At 46.4% G+C, this 23,983-nt stretch overlaps 1 protein-coding gene across 2 annotated transcripts in view; it reads left to right on the forward strand.

The window, feature by feature from the left end:
* The window catches only part of CFAP54 (cilia and flagella associated protein 54), a 680,590-nt gene that overhangs the window by 44,681 nt on the left and 611,926 nt on the right, over positions 1-23,983 (forward strand). For both annotated transcript variants that reach the window (XM_075344744.1, XM_075344743.1), the window contains exons 6-7: positions 3,713-3,856; positions 7,500-7,613. In XM_075344744.1, coding sequence (XP_075200859.1) covers positions 3,713-3,856; positions 7,500-7,613 — 258 coding nt within the window. The remainder of the gene's footprint in view (positions 1-3,712; positions 3,857-7,499; positions 7,614-23,983) is intronic.

Consider the following 23,983-nt stretch of genomic DNA (forward strand, 5'->3'; position numbering starts at 1 on the left):
TAACCGGCGATCCGCCTCCTTTGTAAAGGGGCGGTTCGTTCGTCGTTGTAGCGACGTTACTAAGCGGCCACCCAATAGCAGAGGAGGGGTGGAGATGAGTGGGCCAAACATCCTGCCCACCTCCTTCCTTCCTTCCTCATTGGCGGCGGGACGCAGGTACGGTGAGGTTCCCTGTTCCTGCGGTGTCACACACAGCGATGTGTCCTGCCGCAGGAACGGCAAACAACCTCGCTACTCACTAGACAACGATATTTGGTGTTTGAACGACCTCTCCAATACCAACGATATTTACCACTTTTGCGATCGTTGAAGGTCGCTCGTATGTGTCACACGCTGTGATGTCGCTAACGACGCCTGATGTGCGTCACAAACACCGTGACCCCGACGATAAATCGTTAGCGATATCGCATCGTGTAAAGCACCCTTAAAGGGTGCTTTACACGCTGCGATATCGGTATCGATATCGCTAGCGAGTGTACCTGCCCCCGTCGGTTGTGCGTCACGGGCAAATCGCTGCCCGTGGCGCACAACATCACTAACACCCGTCACATGGACTTACCTTCCCTGCGACATCGCTGTTGCCGGCGCCAGATGTACGTCACTAACGACATGACCCCGACGATATATCGTTAGCGATATTGCAGCGTGTAAAGCACCCTTTAGAGATCAAAATTCTGCTCAGTTCAAGATAGGGCTGTCAAGCACCATTCCTGGGGTATTAAAGCCTTGAATTCTCCCAATGGTAAGACCTCCAGCAATATGCAAAGTATCCCCTATCCTGGGGATAGAGGATCATTTTTTTATTTGCGAATTACCCTATAATCCAAAGATACCTTGTAAGTGGCTAGAGTATATAGTATGAATGCATTCATCACGCCTCACATGTATATTTTATTATCATGTGTTTGTATGGAAAAGGGTGACCCCTTGAGTTAGCTCAGCAGTTATGAGCCAGGAAAAGGAATGGCAGCAATTATCATAATTTCCTTGGATTGACTGTTAATTTTTATAATTCCAGAACAAATTTCCTATTTAAACAGGTATTTCAACCTACACAAACAATTTTTTTTTTTTTTTTAAATCTATATTAATGGGACTAGTGACAAGCCACATGAACATTTCTGAGCACTCAATTTCTGAGAACTTGTAGGAAAATTACATATTTATCACTTCACTGAGCATACTTGTGTTTTTGTGTTTTTTGTTAGTAGACCAAATGTTGTAGATAGATCTACAAGTTAAGGGGTTGTCTGAACAAATTTAAAACTTAGCAGAGCGTTTAACCTCTGGAATCAGTGTGTAGTATGCTCGCTGTTAGGATTCAGCAGGATCTACAACCCTGACACTTATCATGTACCACTCATATGCGTACTTGTGATCACCTGCCGACCACTTTTGCTTCTGCTTTTCTGACTCGTCTGTCATGTAGTGACTAGGGAAAGTTTGGCGTACAGCACAACACACAACAAAACAAAGGTACACCGGGGACAGTATTACAACGGTCTAACACCCGCGTGGATTAACAGACTCAGGGGGATGTAATGGACAGACTAGAGGGAAGCCACTCACCAAGCAGGACCCCCAGAACCCTGAAACCCTTTAACCCCAATACAGGGATTTGGAATTACACAGGGCCCTGGAGACCACTACCTGTCGAAGGCTGCAGTCTGATAAGCTTAGTCGTCAGGCAGGGTCAAACCAGGAATAGCAGAACAGGGACAGAATTGGCAGGCAAGGACGTAATCAGAAAACGTAGCAGAGGTCAAATCCGGATCGGGCAGCGAGGTACAAAAACAGCAAGCAGAAGTGTAGTCAGAAAACACGCAGAAGTCAGCACACAGGAATCACAAAACAGAATAGGGCGGACCAGGAGCCAGGGAATCAGAACTATCTCTGGCAGAGGTCAGCAGACAGGAGGGGAACTAAGAAGGGTGTGGTGTCTTCCCATTGGCTGTAGCTGAACGCTGGCAACTTCAGCTGGAAGACACACGCCACCCACAGTCAGCCAGTGGTACTGCAGATCCCAAGATAACCCAGCCCAGTGGATGATCAGAGCCTGCGCCCACCGGTGCCGCTGGCATTGACTCCTCTCCCATCACCAGCACCATCCACGGCAGGAACACGGCGTCGCCTGGCGATCGGAGCAGAAGTCGCTGGAGCGGACTGCAGTGGTGATGTAACAAACGGTTGGCCCTAGTTCCAGTGAGGGGGAAGATGGACGCCTGCACTCCTAGCAAATCTCATACAGGTCCGCGTCTGTTGCCGAATAGGATGTCTGAGACCCTGGCAGAACCTGTAATAACCCTGGCTAGTGAGCGGGCATGTGAGGAATGCTAGTCCCACCATTGCACTAATACAACACCAGGGAAAGGAAAGACAAAAAAGGGGATAACAACAGAAGATAAGGTCCAACTCACGGCCGCAGTATACTGGGAGAAGAGGGCATACATAGGGAATGGGGCTGGTCCCAAACCAAAAGCACCTGAGGAGAGGTAATGAGAATGCTGCTGGCAAGGAGAAACTGACAGTAACCCTTTGCTCACCAAAAGCAAGGAAACTATGTTTAATATAAAGAGTCTTATATTGCCATGAGAGACTCTAGGCCTGAACCTGTAACTAGTCTCATAATGCAGAGAGACAGCCGTGACATCGTCTCAATGGATAGAAGCCAAAGGGCAAGCACTTGGCACAAGATCGCAAGTGTGAAAATCGCATGTGAGCACTCACTGGAGATGAGTAACTAGATTTACAGGCTACAGTTTTGGTATCCTATGGCAGGAGAAGCAGACCAGTGCAAACGTCCTCTATTGGCACTGTAGTGCCTATGGCATCTACAGGGCTCCTGCAACATCAAGATGCCATAGCACCACACACATCAATCATGTGAGCCCTTGTAACAAACAGCCTTATTAATACCCATGTGTCCATGATGTCGGCTAAGGAAGTTTTCACTACAGTAGTGTAGCTGTGGACATTGGATCAAGATCCTGGAACTTTTTTTTCTCATCTCTAGCTCTCACATGATGATGACTGGAAGTATAGAAACAGCATAATCCTAACAGTGAGTACATTACACAGTTAGGATTCCATGTTAGATTTCTTTACAAAGTTATATAATATACTGAACAAACCCTTTAAAAGGGGCAATGGTTAGTAAGATCACCCCTTCTAAGCCATCTATATGGGCAAGTAGGTCATAGAAAGAAGAATAAATAAGTGACCTTCAGCACAGCTACATTTATCTGCAGACCTGTACTAGCCCATAGCATTAACATTAACATTTTACTGTCCAGGTTTATGACAGAGCTGCTAATGTTTGTTGTCGTTACTATTTAACCATCTCCTGTCAAAAATAAGTTATTAGACTCAATAAAGTGCGGCAATAAAGGAATACTTATTATTGAGGATGTTATATAACTTATGCGGTGGTGACCTCTAGTGGCCACAATAGGGTATTGCACAGGGTTTTACAAACATAACAGTAGTCTGTGTTTGCTCTACTTGTCTATGTCCACATATTTATCAGCATTTATGAAATAATAAATCTCAGTGCTCAACATTAATGGCCTAATTGCTGTTTTTTATTGCTTTAGTATCTGTAAACCAATTTCTTACTGACATCCTAGATATAAAACACTTCATCCCCCATAAATGTCATATTACTACCTTTTATCAGATTAGTAAATATTTATTTAATGCATCTTTATTTCAGGCTCTTGAATTCCTGCTATGGGCAAGTGTGTGCATGGAGTCTTCAGTGCCCCTCTTATCGGTGCATTACCTTACCTGGAGGGTGACCCTGTATACTGCCGTGTGCCAGTGTTATTTCGACTGTCAGGCTGGTGTTCATGGCGAGGTAAAGTACAAGTGGTTTTTTGGACAATATATTTTATTTCTCCTTTGTTTTTTAATTTAGGATCTAAGTAAATATACAAATTACTGATCAGCCCCTTAGGTAAGATGGAACTGATCATCAGATTAACCTTGTTGTCTCTGCAGAATCTGTACATGGCTGACAGTTTCAGAACCGTGGAGATGTAATGAAGTTCATTCTTGATAGCGTAGCAGCTCTTCATAGGGTTTTGGTTGAAGCCACTCCATATGAAGGGGGATCTTGACCTTCACCCTTTAACCCACATACAGGGATCTGGACCTAAACAGGGGCTCCCATGGTACCATTGTGCTGCCAATGTATTTCTTGTACAGCACATGGGCCCATAGAGCTTCATGAATCTTAAATATTTTGTCAAAGAAGATGAGGTATTAAAGGCTGCAAACCCGCCAACGGTCGCTGATTGACTGCAGCAGACATATCACATAACAGTGTCATGTGATCTGCCAGGAATAGCTGCAAGATGTGAAACTATTCTGATTTTTTTTTAAATGGGGCCTTAAAGTTTTTAAGGTGAGGTTGTCCTGTAGTGGACAACCCCTTTAACTTGTCTGCAATTGTGTTAAAGGGAACCTGTCACCAGATTTTTTCTTTATGAGTTGCGGCCACCACCAGTGAGTTGTTATACAGAGCATTCCAGAATACTGTGTATAATAATAATAATTTTCATTTATATAGCGCTGTTAATTCCACAGCACTTTACATACATTGTCAACACTGTCCCCATTGGGGCTCACAATCTAGAGTCCCTATCTGTATGTTTTTGGAGTGTGGGAGGAAACCGGAGTACCCGGAGGAAACCCACGCAAACACGGGGAGAACATACAAACTCCTTGCAGATGTTGTCCTTGGTGGGATTTGAACCCAGGACCCCAGCGCTGCAAGACTGCAGTGCTAACCACTGAGCCACCGTGCCGCATAAGAGCCCAGGCCACTCTGTATAACTTAAAAAACAGCTTTAGAATACTCATGTCTGGTCCGATGGTTGCTGCTCTCGGTCTGGTGCCTCCTCCATCTTGTGGGATTGCCATCCTCTTGCCCAGCCCAGTGTGCATGATGCGCTATTCAAAGGGAGGCCTCCATTGTGCTTCTGCGCAGGTGCACTTTGATCTGCCCGGATGAGGGCAGAGTAAAATACTGTAATGCGCATGCGCAAGAAAAAGTCAAAGACCACCCACGCATGTGCACTACAATACTTTGAGCTGCCCTCTGCCGGGCACATCAAAGTGCACCTGCGCAGAAGTGCAATAGAGGCCTCTCTGTGAATGAGACATTACATCTTGAGATATTGCAGCCATACAGAGTTTTGCTCAGAACTAGTTGAGTGTAATGATGACATCAGACATTGTTCACTTTACAGATTCTGACACTCCACACTATGGTTTCTCTGGTGCTTCTGAATTGCACAGACAGGCTCGGGCGTCAGCCAGCTGTGTGCTCTTTAATGGTCAGGCTAGCAAGAGTTAATCTCTGCTAGCCTGCTGGTTACCTCAAGGATCACATGTTGTCGGAAACCTACCGGTCCGTGTGCTGTGTGTCCCAGTTTGCTGGTGTTTATACTGCGTTCTGCTTGGGGTGTTGTGGAATTCTCTCATTGTCTCATTGTTTCCTCCCTGCTTTTATTTTCCTCCTTATCTCTTGTTGTCTAATACCTCTGTGTAATCGAGTTTTGGTTTCCCCTGTTTGTCTATTTCTATGGGTTTAACCACTCCTGTTCTGGCCTTCTCCTGGGGAAGGGGTAGGGGGTATTACATCAGAATTGGTCAGGAGCAAGGCTAGCAAGGCAGCCCTGACACGCTCACCTTCAGAGGTATCTCTGGAACAGAGATAGTTAGGGCCTCCCAGCCTGAGGGCCAGTCTAGAAGCCCCAGTCCCCTAATATTTCCATACCACCCATGACAATTACCGATTTAGACACAATTTTTAGTATTAGTCTTATCTTAACAAGTTATCCCTGATCCACAAGATGGATGCTAACTTGCTGATCACTGAGAGTCCCATAATTGGGAACCCTACTGACCCTGAGGACAGGGCTATGATAGCTGAGTACTGAGCTTGGCTATCACCAGCAGGCCCATAGTCCATAAATGTGGTTCACATGGACGGATATTGCGCCATTCAAAAGGGAAGTAAGGGATCACCTATCCTGCGGAAACGCACAAAGCAATATATCCAGCACTGATAATTCTATTGTTAATAATTGTAATCTTTATTTTGTCACAGTCACATTTCAGACTGTCTTCATAGTAGATCTCATAATGCAGACAATTGGATCTTCAGAAGGCCTCTAACTGCTATAGCAACTGATCCGGTTCCCACGAGCGCATTACCCAGAGTGTGGTGGCTGTTAGTAGTTATGCACACCGACTTGCAAACTTTTAAATGCTGCTTAACAATGACAATTATAGGGTATTTTGCACACTACGACATCACAGGTGCGATGTCGGTGGGGTCAAATCGAAAGGGACGCACATCCTTCAAGTAGTAAAGAGTGGGGAGGGCACCACCTATCAGGATTAGTTATACCCTAAATGGGTCAATGGGTTCACCTCAGCACACTTAGTACTTCGTCGCTGTCGACATCGCAGTGTGTAAATCCTTTTACATACGATTAACGAGCGCAAAAGCGTCGTTATCGTATGATCGGTGTAGGGTCCGACATTTCCATAATTTCGCAGCAGCGACGGTACGATGTTGTTCCTCGTTCCAGCAGGCAGCACACATTGCTGTGTGTGAAGCCGTAGGAGCATGGAACATCTCCTTACCTGCCTCCACCGGCTATGCGGAAGAAAGAAGGTGGGTGGGATGTTTATATCCCACTCATCTCCGCCCCTCCGCTCCTATTGGCTGCCTGCCGTGTGACGTCGCTGTGACGCCAAACGACCCGTCCCTTAGGAAGGAGACGGGTCGGCGGCCAGAGCGACGTCACAGGCCAGGTAAGTGCATGTTAAGCTGCCGTAGCGATAATGTTCGCTACGGCAGCAATCACAAGATATCGCTGCTGCGAAGGGGGCGGGGACTATCGCGCTCGACATCGCAGCATCGGCTTGCGATGTCGTAGTGTGCAAAGGGCCCCTAAGAGGTTAAACTGATGCAGTCAGCACTAGCGCCTATCACATCACTTAGTGGCAGGCTTTGTAATAGTGACAGTATCTGCGTTGCATTGAGCATGTGCAGCTCATTATGTACAGGGATATCACATGGCCACCATACATGTATGGCGGTCAACACTAAAGGGTTAAGAGACCGGAAGTCAGCGTGTCCTAATCGTCCCAGCAGAAACTAAGCAGGTTGGTGAAGATCCATGGAAGCCAAGAAACCAGGGTTGACTGCCATGATAATAACTAACTAATGGAAGAAAGAAGGGTTTATGTTTCCTTTTCTTCTTTATTTGTATGCGTCTGAATTTATAGAGTACAAATAATGACATTTTACATAAACTTCAGAATGAATATTCATTACTAAACAACAAACTCAGCCTCTGACCTTCCTTACTCAAATAGGATTATGCTGCAATTAATATTTTTGTTTACTGGCCTATTGTTTCATTGTGTGAATGACAAGGTTATTGAGACATCTCATATTTGATATTTGTGTGTTTTTGTAGGTGTTTGCTCGGCGTGCTCTCAGTAAGATCAGCGAGCTTAGTCAGCTTGAACATATGAGCGATTCCTCATACAATGAAGAGACAAAGAAAGCCTTTAAAGAGTCGACTCTTAAGGTAAACAAACATGTGTCCGCTTCAAGAAGTGAAGTGATTGGAGTTACAAGCTCAATAAGATATTCACAGACACAAGTCAGGCAACAAGACATGGAATACTGCTCTGAGGTTACGTACATGTACTACAGTAATCTTACTGCTCCTGAAGCACGAAGGAAGATTTGCCTCTACATTACACCTGCCTTGTTTCTAATAACTTAAGGGGGCTTTCCACGGTAGCGATATCGCTAGCAATTTGTAGCGATAGCGAGCGTGTAAGTACCCGCCACCGTCGCGCATGCGATTGTTTGATCGCTGCCGTAGCGAACATTATTGCTACGGCAGCGTCACACATACTTACCTGGTCGGCGTCGTCGCTGTGACTGCCGAACAATCCCTCCTTCAAGGGGGAGGGACGTTCGGCATCACAGCGACGTCACCGCAACGTCACTAAGCGGCCGGCCAATCAAAGCGGAGGGGCGGAGATGAGCAGGACGTAACATCCCGCCCACCTCCTTCCTTCCGCATTGTGGCCGGCGGCAGGTAAGGAGACGTTCCTCGCTCCTGCGGTGTCACACATAGCGATGTGTGCTGCCGCATGAGCGATGAACCACCTACATAAACAACCCTTACCGATTTTTGAGTTTGGGACGACCTCTCCATGGTGAACGATCTTCACCATTTTTGAGGTCGCTTAAGGTCGCTGGTCAGTGTCACACGCTGCGATATCGTTAATGACGCCGGATGTGCGTCACTAACAACTTGACCCCGACGACAAAACATTAACGATATTGTAGCGTGTAAAGCCCCCTTTACACACAGCTTGGAAATAGTATCAGCAGAAATGGACATGTGTGCAAACTACAATATGTCCTTAATACTATGTAGTCATACACATCATGGTTAGGTTTGGATAAGGCTTCAAATATGACTCCCAAGTTTGGTGTTTCTCATCAGCGGTAATCCGTCAACCCATAATACAGTAGAGACCCGTTATAGTCATTGAAAAACAAAGCAGACATCTTTCAAAAGGAAAAAGATTTCCAATTAAAGGGGTTGTACATGTTTGGGGCAACAGTCTACAGTCACTCTATATGACTGCAGACTGCAGAATCGCGACAGCATGTGTTGCACAATCTGTCACCATTTTCTAGTATTTCCCATGCATGGGGGTAGTCACCTGACAACATGTATGCAATTTGTGTACTTGAGGTCATGTGCCGACTGGACGTATTTAGCTTCTCTAGAGTGAATTGAGAAGCTAGATGAGTCTAGTCAGCACATGACCTCAAGTATGAAACTTGCATATATGTTCACTAGAGATCAAAATATAGAACAACACACAATTTTCCAAATGTTAAGGTCATTGTGTCGTCCTATGTGATTATATCCTAACATGAGTAAACTAGCAGTATTTAAGCTTATGTCATACATTGAATTTATTGTAAAGCACATAATAAAATTTTAAATGAAAAAGAACACTGATCAAAATTAGAGAATACTTTTAGATACCTGCAAGTTATTGGTGTTAAATCTGGCACCTGGTTCTAATTTCCTTAATTATCTAACAAACCCTATTTAACTGGCAGCCTAACTTTCCAGTTTGCACTGACTTTGCAAAAATGGTGTGCCCTTCCAAAGTGACTGAAACCCTCCAGCAGCAGGTTGTCCAGATGAAGGCCAAAGGGATGACCCTATCAGCCATAGGAAGACAAGTTGGTCATTCCAAGTCTGTGATTTCGAGAATATTGCATCTTTACAACATCACAAAGTCTTTTCAGTCCCCCAAGAAGGCTGATCTCCCTCGAAAGACAAATGCAAGAGAGGATAGGATAATGCGGAGAATCTTCATGGGTAATCGTGTCAACACTGCAGCTGGAATTGCTCGGTAGTTCAGTACTGAACAGGGAAAGGATCTGTCTTGTCATACAGTGTCACAATGTTTAAGAGCACTTGGACTGAAAGCCCACTCTGCAGTGACCAAACCTCTCATTAACAGAAAGAATCAAAAGGCTAGACTCACCTTTGGTGAGGAGCATGTTGTGTGGACTGAGAAGTGGTCCAGAGTTCATTATAGTGATGAAAGCAAGTTTAATTTATTTAGGTCTGGTGGGAAACATACTGGGGAAAGACTGAACCCAAAATGTCAGTGAAAGGTGGTGGAGGAAGTGTCATGGATTGGAGAATGTTTTCTGCAGGAGAAGTTGGACCTCTCATACAGCTACATGGCAGAGTGAATGCAAGTGTGTATCAGAACCTTCTTAAACATCTTGTGGTTCCTTACTAGAGTTCATCACTCAATCAGCCAGCAATTTTCATGGAGACAATGCCCCCTGTCACGCCGCAAAACTGGGAAAGTAGTTCCTTGAAAGAGAAAGCATTGCAACAATGAAATGGCCAACCCAGAGTCCTAATCTAAACCCAATAGAAAACCTCTGGAAAATCTTTGGTGACAAAGTTATGGATTCAAAACCATAAGGAATTTAACAAAAAGAGGAGACTCTAAAAGACCGAAAAAAAATCCTCTAAAAACAGATATTTATTAATTCTATTTCTAAAATGGCAAGGCCATGTAACACAAATGGCTACAATGGTCAAAAAAACACATAGCAAATGTCGTGCATGGGTGGGTACACAGAAATAGGGTTATCTATGTGGTGCGGGATAGCCGGGTGTATATAAATATAATAGTCTCTCAAAAATTATATTAGAGTATTGGCTTGTAAGACTGGGTTACAATTCCCTGGTCTCACTCCTTCCAAACCGCGGAGGTTAATACACCATAATGTTTTGGGCGCCCCCGCTCAGCGTCGACTTGCCCTATTTTACCTTATTCTTAGCAACGTGCCAAATTTATACCCATCACCCAGAAAAGTGCAATTAGTGCTGAAGTCAGGATAATTCACTCAATCAAATATTGCACAAGGTCAGTATTTGGAGATATTGATAATAATAATAATACTGTTGGTCATATATTAACTCCCAGGTGGGATAAACTATAGAATTTGTCCTGTTATAGAACGATTCAGCTGTCTAGATATACTATATTGTTAATAGACCCATCTATATATAGAGATCTGATGACCAACAGAATGTTCTCAAAATATGATAAATAGGCCCATTTGCACTGGACTCGGGCGGAAGTCTCCAGCCCCGTATTTACAGGGCATCTATCTGGTAATTCCTCTCTGCATTGTCCAGGAGGACGTTTTTGGGAATTTTTACATGGATCCATAACGGGACACTAGGAACTATAAGGTGGCCTGGAGTATTGTGAATTTTTCCTGGCTCTGAAACATCCCCTGATGAACCCCAAAAAGAGTGGGGGGGGAAACACGTCGGGATTAATTTTCCAGCAAGATAAGTGTACCCCTTAACTAGGACGTAGTAACTTATGGGCTTATTTATCATATTTTGAGAACATTCTGTTATTGCACTTTTTCTGGGTGATGGGTATAAATTTGGCACGTTGCTAAGAATAAGGTAAATTAGGGCGAGTCGACGCTGAGTGGGGGCGCCCAAAACATTATGGTGTATTAACCTCCGCGGTTTGGAAGGAGTGAGACCAGGGAATTGTAACCCAGTCTTACAACCCAATACTCTAATATAATTTCTGAGAGACTATTATACTTATATACACCCAGCTATCCTGCACCACATAGATAACCCTATTTCTGTGTACCCACCCATGCACGACATTTGCTGTGTGGTTTTTTTTGACTGTTGTAGCTATTTGTGTTACATGGCCTTGCCATTTTTAACTAGAATTAAAAAATGTCTGTTTATAGAGGATTGTTTTGGTCTTTTTGACAAAGTTATGGCCAAGAAACCCACAACAGTCAAAGAATTGTGGAAGAGACTGGAAGAAGAGTGGACCAAAATCACACCAGAGCAGTGTAAGAGACTAGTGATGTCCTGTAGCCGCAGATGTGCTGAAGTCATTCAAAGCAAAGGCCTGTACACTTCCTACTGATTGGTGACTGTTGTTACCTTCAGAAAATTTAGTTATAATCTTTCTCTGTGCTATAATCTTTGTTATTCTCTAATTATGATCATCATGTTTTGGGCAAAATAAAGGTTTTATGTTGATAAACTTTGAATCTTTAGTAAAACACGGTTCTAGTGGCATGGTGTGCCCTTTAAAAATTAAACTTCAAATGTTGATCAATGTGGATTACATTATTTCTGAAAAAAGCAACTGATTATACATTGTTCTCTAATTTTGATCTCCAGTGTATGTGACATGACCTCCTGTTGGCAGTGGAAATAACGGGTACTTATGGCTTTCTACAGTCACGTGAAGTCCCAAGCCTGGATAACCCCTTTCATAAACTTCATGTATAAGGCGATCATTATGATGAGATGTTGGAAGTTTGAGGCTCCATGTATACGCATTATATTATTTGTGCCATTTCCCAGCCTGATTGGTAGCATCTTATGGGGTTGCGGCTGTGGCCATGCTCTACCTCCCCACCATTCAGCTAGTACAATAGCAACACCGATGTCTAGAATGGGGTTTCAGGAGCAGACATTTCTGCAACAAATGTATTGTTTGGTTCCATATCAGTGTTTTTGGGCAGGAAAAATGAATGAAAAAAGTACAAGGAAAATTTCTGTATTTGAAACTTACCCTTTGGATGTGTTCACATGGGGCAAATATTCTACAGATTTCCCATCTGGATTTTCCATGCTGAAAATCCACACATGGTCTTTTAACTGCTTTTTTAAGCAATCACACGATTTTTGCAGGGAGTAGTTAGTTATTTCACATGCACAACTGTGCAGCCATTAAAATCCGTTTCACTGGTGAATGAGTTGTTCCACTGAAAAAGTGTCCTGTCATTTAAAAAAAAAAAACAACAACACTTTTTATTAATTAAAGGACATGTGTAATGCTGCTGATCATTGGGGTTCGGGTCCTGAGACCCCACCAATCGGTCAGGACATTGCTCTGAATTGCGCAGCTCAGAATGCTGTACGAGTTCAGTAGAAAGTTTATTGATCTGTACGCTGCTGTGTGTGCAGGAGCTGCGCACCTCAGAGCAATGTTTTACCCCACCATTTGGCAGCACTATACAGCCAGCCCACATAATGTATGGAAGGTTTTTTAAGATAAATGCACTGTAAGCCATCAAAAAACTGTAGAGGCTGAATGCAACTGACTGCTCTATTTAGCCTAAGCGGTACTTTGCACGTTGCGACATCGCTACTGCGATATTGTCGGGGTCAAATCGAAAGTGACGCACATCCGGCGCCGGTAATGACGTCGCAACGTGTAAAGCCTAGGAGAGAAGATGAACGAGTGTGAAACAGTCAAAAATCTGTGTCACGTCGTTCATTTTCATAATGTCGATGCGTCCGCAGGTACGATGTTGTTTGTCGTTCCTGCAGCACCACACATCGCTGTGTGTGAAGCCGCAGGACCGACAAACATCTCCTTACCTGCGTCCACCGGCAATGCGGAAGGGAGAAGGTGGGCGGGATGTTGATTGCCCGTGGCGCACAAACTCGTTAACCCCACGTCACACGTACTTACCTCCCGGGCGACATCGCTGAGGGCGGCGGACATAAACTTCCTGAATTGGGAGGGATGTTCGGCGTCTCAGCGACGTCACGCGGCGGCCGCCCAATAGAAGCGGAGGGGCGGAGATGAGCGGGACGTAAACATCCCGTCCACCTCCTTCCTTCCACATAGCCGGCGGGAGCCGCGGGACGTAGGTAAACGATGTTCATCTTTCCCGGGGTGTCACACGGAGAAACGTGTGATGCCACGGAAACGATGAACAACCGGCGCCATGTTTCATAAAGGATTTTATGAAACCTAGCGACGAGTACACGACTCACGATTTGTGAGCGATACTGCGTCGCTAGGAGGTGTCACACAGGCCGACGTCGCAAGCGATGCCGGATGTGCGTCACAAAAACCGTGACCCCCGACGATCTATCGCACGATAGATCGTCTCGTGTAAAGCACCCTTTAAAGGGAACCTGTCACCATGAAAATGCCTGCTGTCCAATCTACAGGCACCATGTTATACAGCAGGGGGAGCTGAATAGATTTAGTATAGCCTGATGTTTGCTCTTTTTGAAATGTAAAACTGCTGCGTTTTTGAAAGAAGCAGCATGTCAATTCTTTGAGCGTTTTTGCAGCATTTTTTCACCACTGAAAGCAATGTCAAAGTGCAAAAACACAACAGCTGCATTTTAGCTGATTTTGTGGTGAGCAAAAGTAACTTTCTTCAAACATGTACTGTAAACAAATGACACACCAAAAATGCAGCCAAAAAACCGTAAGCAGCTGGAAGCAGCTTTTTCATGGCCAAACAAGTAGGTTTGGTTGCAGAAAAAAACGCCGCAAAAACGCAACGTGTAAACATAGCCTAAAACACAGCTGATACTGAATCTTTCCTGAAAAACTATATATAAATCTATTCAGCTCTCTCTGCACTTTATCATGGTGCCTACAGATTGGACTACATTTTCTTAAAATGTACATACCGGTCAGAATACTTTAGAAAAACTATTACAAAAATGTAATAAAGATGGAACCATGGCAAGGGTGTAATCCTCAGAAGAAGCTTCCCCTAAAGTCCATGCACAAGAAAACTCGGCTATAATTTGCCAGGGCAAAGTTGAAAAATATGAAGTCTACTGTGACTTGGTATGATGAGACCAAGATAAATGTTTTTGGACTGATGGCTTCAAAACTGTAAGGTGTTGTAAAGGGGAGGAATACAGTGAAAAATGCATGATGCCTACAGTGAGACATGGTGGAGGCAGTGTTCTTATGTGGGTCTTCACGAGTGCTTCTGGTGTCAGGGAGCTACATTTCATTGATGGTATCATGAATACACAGCTGTACTGCTCTATATTGAAAGAGAAGATGCTACCTTCACTCCGTGCCCAGTTAGATATTGTTACACACTTCTCCCCAGTCCCCTAAACTTTTTGTGCTTCACTTTGGGCTTTGAAAGTAGCCCAGTGTCCTTCCCTATGATGAGCTTCCTAGGCCTATGTAAGTCCTTCCAAGACACACATCTGCGGTCTTCAGCTAATCTTTTGTTTGCCTTCGGATTCCAGTTCTTCAGCTATCTCCTTCCCTGCGCTTTCACAGTGCTCTGTCTGCGGTCTTCAGGACATTTCCTCTGCCTGCGGCTTCCATTGTAGTTAGACTTCTAGTTACTCCAGAGTTTGGTTTGCTACCTGTCTTGGTCTCCAGGACATCTCCTGGCTGCCTGGGGCTTCCAGTTCCTCAGCTACCTACCTGCCTTCAGTTTTCAGTATTGCACAACCTGCCAGCAGTTCCTAGGACATCTCTTGTCTGTCTGTGGTTTTCAGTTCCACAGCTAACTGCCTGTCTATGGTTTTCAGTATTGTAACTACCTGTCTATGGTCTCCAGGATAACTCATGACTGCCTTACAGTTTCCAGTATCTCAACTGTCTGCCTGCGGTTTCCAGGCCTTCAGCACTCAGTGCCTTTTGTGCTTCACCTTAGGCTTAGAGGATTTGCCTCACCTGGTGAAAGCCTTCAACCATCCAACATTAGTGCCCAGGAGAGAAGGGCCATAAAATCTTTGAAAACCAACAAAGAAATCATAATTAAACCTGCAGACAAGGGTGGTGCAATAGTCATGATGAACAAATCAGACTACATGAAGGAAGCACACAGACAACTAATAGACACACGCTACTATAAAAAATTGGAGTCTGACCCTACACAGGACTATTACAAGGAACTTAACAAGTTGGCCTCTTGTCTGCCTGACATATCCATATAAGAACTGATGAACTGATACCGGTGAATCCAAGAGTAGGCACATTATACATGCTTCCCAAAATTCACAAATCTGTAAATCCAGGAAGACCCATCATTTCATGTGTGGGCACCCTCACTGAACAAGTCTCTGGATTGTTAGAGGGTATCCTTAAACCCTTGGTAAGGGATACAACCAGCTACATCCAAGACACTACTGACCTATTGAAAAAACTATCAGCAATAGGTCCTCTACCAGAGGGAACCATCCTTGCCACCATGGATGTGGAATCCTTGTACTTGAATATTCCACACCAGGATGGATTAAATGCTTGCAAAGTTTTCCTGGAAAATACAGGATTTGATGCCGATTCTGTGGTGAAACTTAAACAATTCATCCTCACCCATAATTACTTTGCATTTGACAATAACATACAGTCATATGAAAAAGTTTGGGCACCCCTATTAATGTTAACCTTTTTTCTTTATAACAATTTGGGTTTTTGCAACAGCTATTTCAGTTTCATATATCTAATAACTGATGGACTGAGTAATATTTCTGGATTGAAATGAGGTTTATTGTACTGACAGAAAATGTGCAATCCGCATTTAAACAAAATTTGACCAGTGCAAAAGTATGGGCACCTCAACATAAAAGTGACATTAATATTTTGTAGATCCTCTTTTTGCAATGTAACAGTAGTAGGCCAGAGGTCTGATAGGACAAGAGGATAAAAAGTCACTCTCAAGCTTGGCCATGAAAAGATTTGCATATTGTGGTGCCATTTTGCTTCCCATTGCAGTCCCAGTCTCCTGTAGATATACAGTTATATGAAAAAGTTTGGGCGCCCCTATTAATGTTAATCTTTTTTCTTTATAACAATTTGGGTTTTTGCAACAGCTATTTCAGTTTCATATATCTAATAACTGATGGACTAAGTAATATTTCTGGATTGAAATGAGGTTTATTGTACTTACAGAAAATGTGCAATCCGCATTTAAACAAAATTTGACCGGTGGAAAAGTATGGGCACCTCAACATAAAAGTGACACTATTTTTCCAGACCCCCCACTTCTGTGTTTTAGACAGCCCCCGAATCTAAGAAGCATCATTGTCAGAAGCTCCCTATCCTCTCCAACACCAACAACAGGAACATTTCCCTGCAACCAGAAAAATGTAAGACCTGTCCATTTATATTGGCAATGGACAAGATAAAAATTCCCAGATCACATCAGGACTACAAGATCCCAGGTACCTTCAGCTGCACCACAACTAATGTGGTGTACTTAATTATATGTACGAAATGTCCAACTGGGGGTCTGTATGTAGGGGAGACCGGACAACAGCTCAGGACAAGGATGAATTCTCACACAATTAGAGAAAAAAGGATGGATCTACCTGTGGCCAAACATTTTTGTAACCCAGACCACAGCATCATGGACATGAAATTGCTGGTATTGAAAGGGAATTTCAAGTCTCAGAGACAGGAGAGTCTGGGAATACAAACTCATGATGACCTTTGACACATTCAGAGCAGGAATGAATGTGTCACATAGATTCATGTCTTTTTACATCAATTAAGAAATATGCTCCTCATAGCATCTGGGGGCATCACAGCCTGGAGCAGACCCCAATCAGAGGACAATAAAACTTTCACACTGCTTATCTATGAACTGCAGCAATATTTATGGCCACAACAGTTTGCCCCCTTGCCATAGTGATAGTTCTGCTTCACATAACTTGTCTTCTTTACTTCTCTATTCTATGTCCTGTTGTGTATAAATATATGACTCTTCAGATTTTGTATTATACTGAGCCTGATGAAGAGACCTGCGTAGTCTCGAAAGCTTGCTATTATTAAAAGGTATCAACCACTGAGGACTCTTTTAAACAAACTTTTTTTATCTAGTGGAAGTCTAAGGCCGGGGCCACACGGGGCACTAGTGCGATCCTTGCATGACACTCGGCTCATGCTGGCAGCACAGCAGGAGCCGAGTGTCATGCGAGTGTCCCTGCGACTGAGGTCCGACTGTGCGAGCGGACCTCAGCTGCAGGGGGCGGGCCGGTGCTGCGGAGAGGCGGGCCAGTGCTGCAGAGGGGAGGGATTTATCTCCCGCTCTCCTCCGTAGCCAGCTATTGAGATTCTCGTGCTGCACGCGTGGTACACTGGTGTACCGCAAGTGCAGTGCGATTTTTCTCTCGCCCCATATACTTAAATGGGTGCGAGAGAAAGAGTCTCGCATTACAGTTGAAGCATGCTGCGATTGTTTTCTCGGTCCGATTAGGGCTGAGAAAATAATTGCTCATGTGTGCTGACACATAGGCTAATTATTGCACTCCACTCGCACCGTTTTTCTCGCCGTGTGGCTTAGGCCTAACAGACATCCACTCTTCCAACCTGATAATGACCCAAAACACACATCTGCTGCATTTCTGAAGAACAAGGTGAAAGTGATTCAGAGGCTAAGTATATCTCCTGATAGAACTCAATTGAACACCCATGGATAATTCTGAAGAGACAAGTTGAACATCATACTCTAGTTTCCTTGAACATCCTTCTTCATCCAGCATCCAGGCTCTAAAAGAGAACGTTTTGGAAGAATGGAAAAAAAAAGATGTTTATTCCATGCATAAAAAACGTGCTGCTGGCCTTAAAAATCATGGAGGTCACACAAAATCCTTGATGTAGTTTTTTTTTATGTGGGGTGCATTCATTTTTTATAACTATTTTGATTAAAATTGAATATTATTACCCTTCTTATTATGGATTAAAAATATGTTTTATGAAACTCAGTCTTGTCACAAATTTTGGTATTCTGTTTAATGAGATATTGACTAAAGTCTTACTTTTCAAAGGGGGTATGTTAATCAGTGCCGAGCATTGTGTATGTGCATATATAAATACATACAGTACTTGGTAGTTCAGTTATATAGGAGCACTTACTGTATATCCTGCCCTCTGAACTATAGTACACAGAAGAGATACACTGACTATAATCGGTTCCTGAAGAACAGCCCCTATTCAGTAGTTAATAACTTCCCGCTTCGTTGGGTTCTGTATATTTTCTTCAGCGCTCTATTGGGAGACCCAGACGATTGGGGTATAGCTACTGCCCTCTGGAGGCCACACAAAGCACTACATTAAAAGTGCAAGGCCCCTCCCCCTCTGGCTATACACCCCCCGTGGTATCACGGGTTCTCCAGTTTTAGCTTTGTGTGCGAAGGAGGTCAGACATTCCATGCATAGCTCCACAGATTTTAGTCAGCAGTAGCTGCTGACTATTTCGGATGGAAGAAAAGAGGACACATATAGTGTTCCCAGCATGCTCCCTTCTCACCCCTGGATGGTGTTGTAAGGTTGAGGTACCTATTGCTGGTACAGGGCTGGAGCCTGACATGCTGTTTTCCTTCCACATCCCCTTGTAGGGCTCTGTGGAAGTGGGATCCTGCCGGCCTCTCAGCTCTGACGCCGGGCTCCATCCACAGACCCATTAGAACCTGATGGAGACGGAGCAGGAGTACCATCAGGGACAGGGCCCTGCATCATACAGGTACTCTGTGTCCCCGGCAGGCACAGACACACTCCGGGCTGGCTGGGTGTTGTAGTGCGCCGGGGACCGCAACGTTGGAGTTGGTGTCCCTACAGATTACTGGGGGACTGTTCGTGTATGGGAACGCAGCGCCGACCCCCTCTGGACCGGGCGGCGCTGCTGTGACTTGTGGTGCGCCGGGGATCCGCCGTCCGCGCTTTTACGGCGGCGGCGGTTATAAATTTAGTCCCCGGCTTTTTGGGCCTAGGACGCCGGCACCTCCGATTCGTTCCCGCCCCCACCCTGTCAATCAGGGTAGGGGAGAGACGCTGTTCGCTAGCAGCGACGAGGGCTGGAGCCTGATTTACATGCTCCAGCCCTCTCACTTGGCACAGAGGGAAGCAGGCTTCCCGCTCTTGGCCAGGAACGCCCAGGGCCCGCCCCCCTTCCTCTCTCGGGACGCCGGCAGCCATTACAGGCATGCCTGGCTGGAGGAAGGACGCAAGGCTCTGGGAGACCTGGACTAGGGGCTATCTGGCGACCACACACCCGCTTTTTTTAAGCGGGCGGTAAGCGCTTTTTCTGTGCTGGTCACTCTAGTGCCTCACTGTGTATCGGTGTACTGTGTACAGATATATAGATATTGTATTTCTTGCACTGTGAGGTCGCTTCTGGCTGCATATCCCAGATCGCTCTGTGGAAGCAGCAACATGTCATCCTCAAAACGCAAGGCGGCCAAGGCAAAAAGGGCTGTGTATACTGCGTGTGCTGCATGTGGGGCTAATCTACCAGCAGGCTCCGATGACCCCCATTGTGTGCAATGCTCCGACCCGGTGCTGCTTCGCCAGCCGGAGTCAGGAGAGGTAGTGACCCAGGCTGAGACGCTTGTAGGTTCTGCCCCGGTGACAGGGACAGACTTTGCAGTTTTTGCAGATAATATGTCTGTGTCTATGGCAAAAATCCTTGAAACCTTGCAATCTATGCATGGGGCTCAGTCTTTGGGCACGGCGAGGCCTCTGTCCTCAGGTCCCCCTTACTTGGAATGTATCCAGCCCACAGGGGGGTCCCCGGCTTCACAGGCCGAGGATTATGACTCAGATGATAGCCCCAGCCACCCTAAGCGAGCTCGCTGGGAAAGACCCTCGACGTCTTCACACTGCTCAGGGTCTCAGCGCAATCAGTCTCCCTGTGATGTGTCTGATGAGAGTGATCAGGAATCCACTCCTGGAACCCCTCTCAACCTGGATACCCCTGATGGGGATGCCATGGTAAACGACCTTATCTCAGCCATCAATAGGCTGTTGGATATTTCTCCCCCAGCCCCTTCAGCAGAAGAGGCGGCTGCGGAGCAGGAGAAGTTTCGTTTCCTTTATCCCAAGCGTAAATTGAGTGCTTTGTTAGATCACTCTGACTTCAGAGAATCAATCCAGAAGCACGACGCTCACCCAGAAAGGCGTTTCTCTAAACGATCTAAAGATACGCGTTTCCCTTTCCCCCCTGAGGTGGTCAAGCGCTGGACACAGTGTCCAAAGGTAGACCCCCCGATTTCCAAACTTGCAGCTAGATCCATAGTTGCAGTGGAGGATGGCGCTTCACTTAAAGATGCCAATGACAGACAGATGGACCTTTGGTTAAAATCTGTCTATGAAGCCATCGGCGCGTCGTTTGCTCCGGCATTCGCAGCCGTATGGGCACTCCAGGCTATTTCAGCTGGCTTAGCAAAAGTGGATGCTATCATGCATCCAGCAGTGCCGCAAGTGGCGCACCTTACCACGCAGATGTCGGCGTTTGCGTCTTACGCTATCAATGCGGTCCTAGAATCTGCCAGTCGCACCTCAATGGCGTCCGCCAATTCGGTAGTTTTGCGCAGAGCCTTGTGGTTAAAGGACTGGAAAGCAGATGCTGGTTCCAAAAAATGTTTAACCAGTTTGCCTTTGTCTAGAGATAGACTGTTTGGCGAGCCATTGGCTGACATCATTAAGCAGTCCAAGGGTAAAGACTCCTCTTTACCACAACCCAGAACATCCAAACCTCAGCAGAAAAAGTGGCAGCAGAGGTTTCAGTCCTTTCGAGGTTCGGGCAAGACACCATTTACCTCGTCCAAGGGGACTCAGAGGACGCAAAGAAACTCAGATTCGTGGCGGACTCACACACGCCCCAAGAAAGCAAATGGAGGTACCGCTTCCAAAGCGGCTACCTCATGACTTCCAGCCCCCTCCCTCCGCATCGCCGGTCGGGGGCAGGCTCTCCCGCTTTTCCGGCATTTGGATGTCACAGGTCAAAGACCGGTGGGTGACGGACATTTTGTCTCGCGGGTACAGAATCGAGTTCAATTCTCGTCCTCCAGCTCGGTTCTTCAGAACCTCCCCACATCCAGACCGAGCAGATGCTCTGCTGCAGGCGGTGGATTCCCTAAAAGCGGAAGGAGTGGTGATCCCAGTCCCTCCTCAGGAACAAGGGCAAGGGTTTTACTCCAATCTCTTTGTGGTTCCAAAAAAAGGACGGCTCGTTCCGTCCTGTTCTGGACCTAAAACGGCTCAACAAACATGTGCACGCCAGGAGGTTCCGGATGGAAACCCTCCGCTCTGTCATTGCCTCAATGTCCAGAGGAGACTTCCTTGCCTCAATAGACATCAAAGATGCTTATCTCCACGTGCCAATTGCTACAGAACATCAACGTTTTCTACGTTTTGTGATAGGAGACGACCATTTTCAGTTCGTAGCTCTTCCATTTGGTCTGGCGACAGCCCCACGGGTCTTCACCAAGGTCATGGCGGCGGTGGTAGCAGTCTTGCACTCTCAGGGACACTCGGTGATCCCTTACCTAGACGACTTATTGGTCAAAGCTCCCTCTCAGGAGGCATGTCAGCACAGCCTGAATGCTACGCTGGAGACTCTACAGTCTTTCGGATGGATCATCAACTTTCCAAAGTCGATCCTATCACCGACTCAGTCACTAACGTATCTTGGCATGGAGTTTCATACTCTAGCAGCGATAGTGAAGCTGCCGCTGAACAAGCAGCGGTCACTACAGACAGGGGTGCAATCTCTCCTGCAGGGCCAGGTGCATCCCTTGCGGCGCCTCATGCATTTCCTAGGGAAGATGGTGGCAGCCATGGAAGCAGTTCCCTTTGCGCAGTTTCATCTGCGCCCACTTCAATGGGACATTCTCCGCCAATGGGACGGGAAGTCAACGTCCCTGGACAGGAAAGTCTCGCTTTCCCAGACGGCCAAGGACTCTCTACAATGGTGGCTCCTTCCCACCTCGTTATCTCAGGGAAGATCCTTCCTGCCCCCATCCTGGGCAGTAGTCACGACAGATGCGAGTCTGTCAGGGTGGGGAGCAGTGTTTCTCCACCACAGGGCTCAGGGGACGTGGACCCCGCAGGAGTCCACCCTTCAGATCAATGTTCTGGAGATCAGAGCAGTGTATCTTGCCCTACTAGCCTTCCAGCAGTGGCTGGAAGGAAAGCAGATCCGAATCCAATCGGACAACTCCACAGCGGTGGCATACATCAACCACCAAGGAGGGACGCGCAGTCGGCAAGCCTTCCAAGAAGTCCGGCGCATTCTCTTGTGGGTGGAGGACAGAGCATCCACCATATCCGCGGTTCACATCCCAGGCGTAGAAAACTGGGAAGCAGACTTCCTCAGTCGTCAGGGCATGGACGCAGGGGAATGGTCCCTTCACCCGGACGTGTTTCAGGAAATCTGTCGCCGCTGGGGAGTGCCGGACGTCGACCTAATGGCATCCCGGCACAACAACAAGGTCCCGGTATTCATGGCGAGGTCGCGCGATCAAAGAGCTCTGGCGGCAGACGCCTTGGTTCAAGATTGGTCGCAGTTTCAGCTCCCTTACGTGTTTCCGCCTCTGGCGCTCTTGCCCAGAGTGCTACGCAAGATCAGATCCGAGTGCAGCCGCATCATACTCGTCGCTCCAAACTGGCCGAGGAGGTCGTGGTATCCGGATCTGTGGCATCTCACGATCGGTCGACCGTGGTCACTGCCCGACCGACCAGACTTACTGTCCCAAGGGCCGTTTTTCCATCAGAATTCTGCGGCCCTGAACCTGACTGTGTGGCCATTGAGTCCTGGATCCTAGCATCTGCAGGATTATCTCAAGGAGTCGTTGCCACAATGAGACAAGCTAGAAAGTCGAATTCTGCTAAGATCTACCACAGAACGTGGAAGATTTTCTTATCCTGGTGCTCGGCTCAGGGAGTGTCTCCCTGGCCATTTGCATTACCCAAGTTTCTTTCCTTCCTGCAATCGGGGTTAGAAAAGGGCTTGTCGCTCAGCTCCCTTAAAGGGCAAGTTTCGGCACTATCCGTGTTTTTTCAGAAGCGTCTAGCACGTCTGTCTAAGGTGCGCACGTTCCTGCAGGGGGTCTGTCATATTGTGCCCCCGTACAAGCGACCGTTAGATCCATGGGATCTGAACAGGGTACTAGTTGCTCTCCAGAAGCCGCCCTTCGAGCCTCTGAAGGAAGTTTCCTTTTCTCGGCTGTCGCAGAAAGTGGCGTTTCTTGTTGCGATCACATCGCTTCGGCGAGTGTCTGAGCTGGCAGCTCTGTCATCCAAGGCTCCCTTCCTGGTGTTCCACCAGGACAAGGTTGTGCTGCGCCCCATTCCGGAGTTTCTCCCTAAGGTCGTATCCTCTTTTCATCTTAATCAGGATATTTCTTTGCCTTCTTTTTGTCCTCATCCGGTTCACCGGTATGAAAAGGACTTACGTTTGCTAGATCTGGTGAGAGCACTCAGAATCTACATTTCCCGCACGGCGCCCATACGCCGTGCCGATGCACTTTTCGTCCTTGTCGCTGGTCCGCGCAAGGGGTTGCAGGCTTCTAAAGCCACCCTGGCTCGATGGATCAAAGAACCAATTCTAGAGGCCTACCGTTCTGCGGGGCTTCCGGTTCCTTCAGGGCTAAAAGCCCACTCAACCAGAGCCGTGGGTGCGTCCTGGGCATTACGTCACCAGGCTTCGGCTCAACAGGTGTGCCAGGCAGCTACCTGGTCCAGTCTGCACACTTTCACCAAGCATTATCAGGTGCATACCTATGCTTCGGCGGATGCCAGCTTAGGTAGAAGAGTCCTGCAGGCGGCA

Source organism: Anomaloglossus baeobatrachus, chromosome 4 (genome assembly GCF_048569485.1).
Source record: "Anomaloglossus baeobatrachus isolate aAnoBae1 chromosome 4, aAnoBae1.hap1, whole genome shotgun sequence".
Classification (NCBI taxonomy): domain Eukaryota; kingdom Metazoa; phylum Chordata; class Amphibia; order Anura; family Aromobatidae; genus Anomaloglossus; species Anomaloglossus baeobatrachus.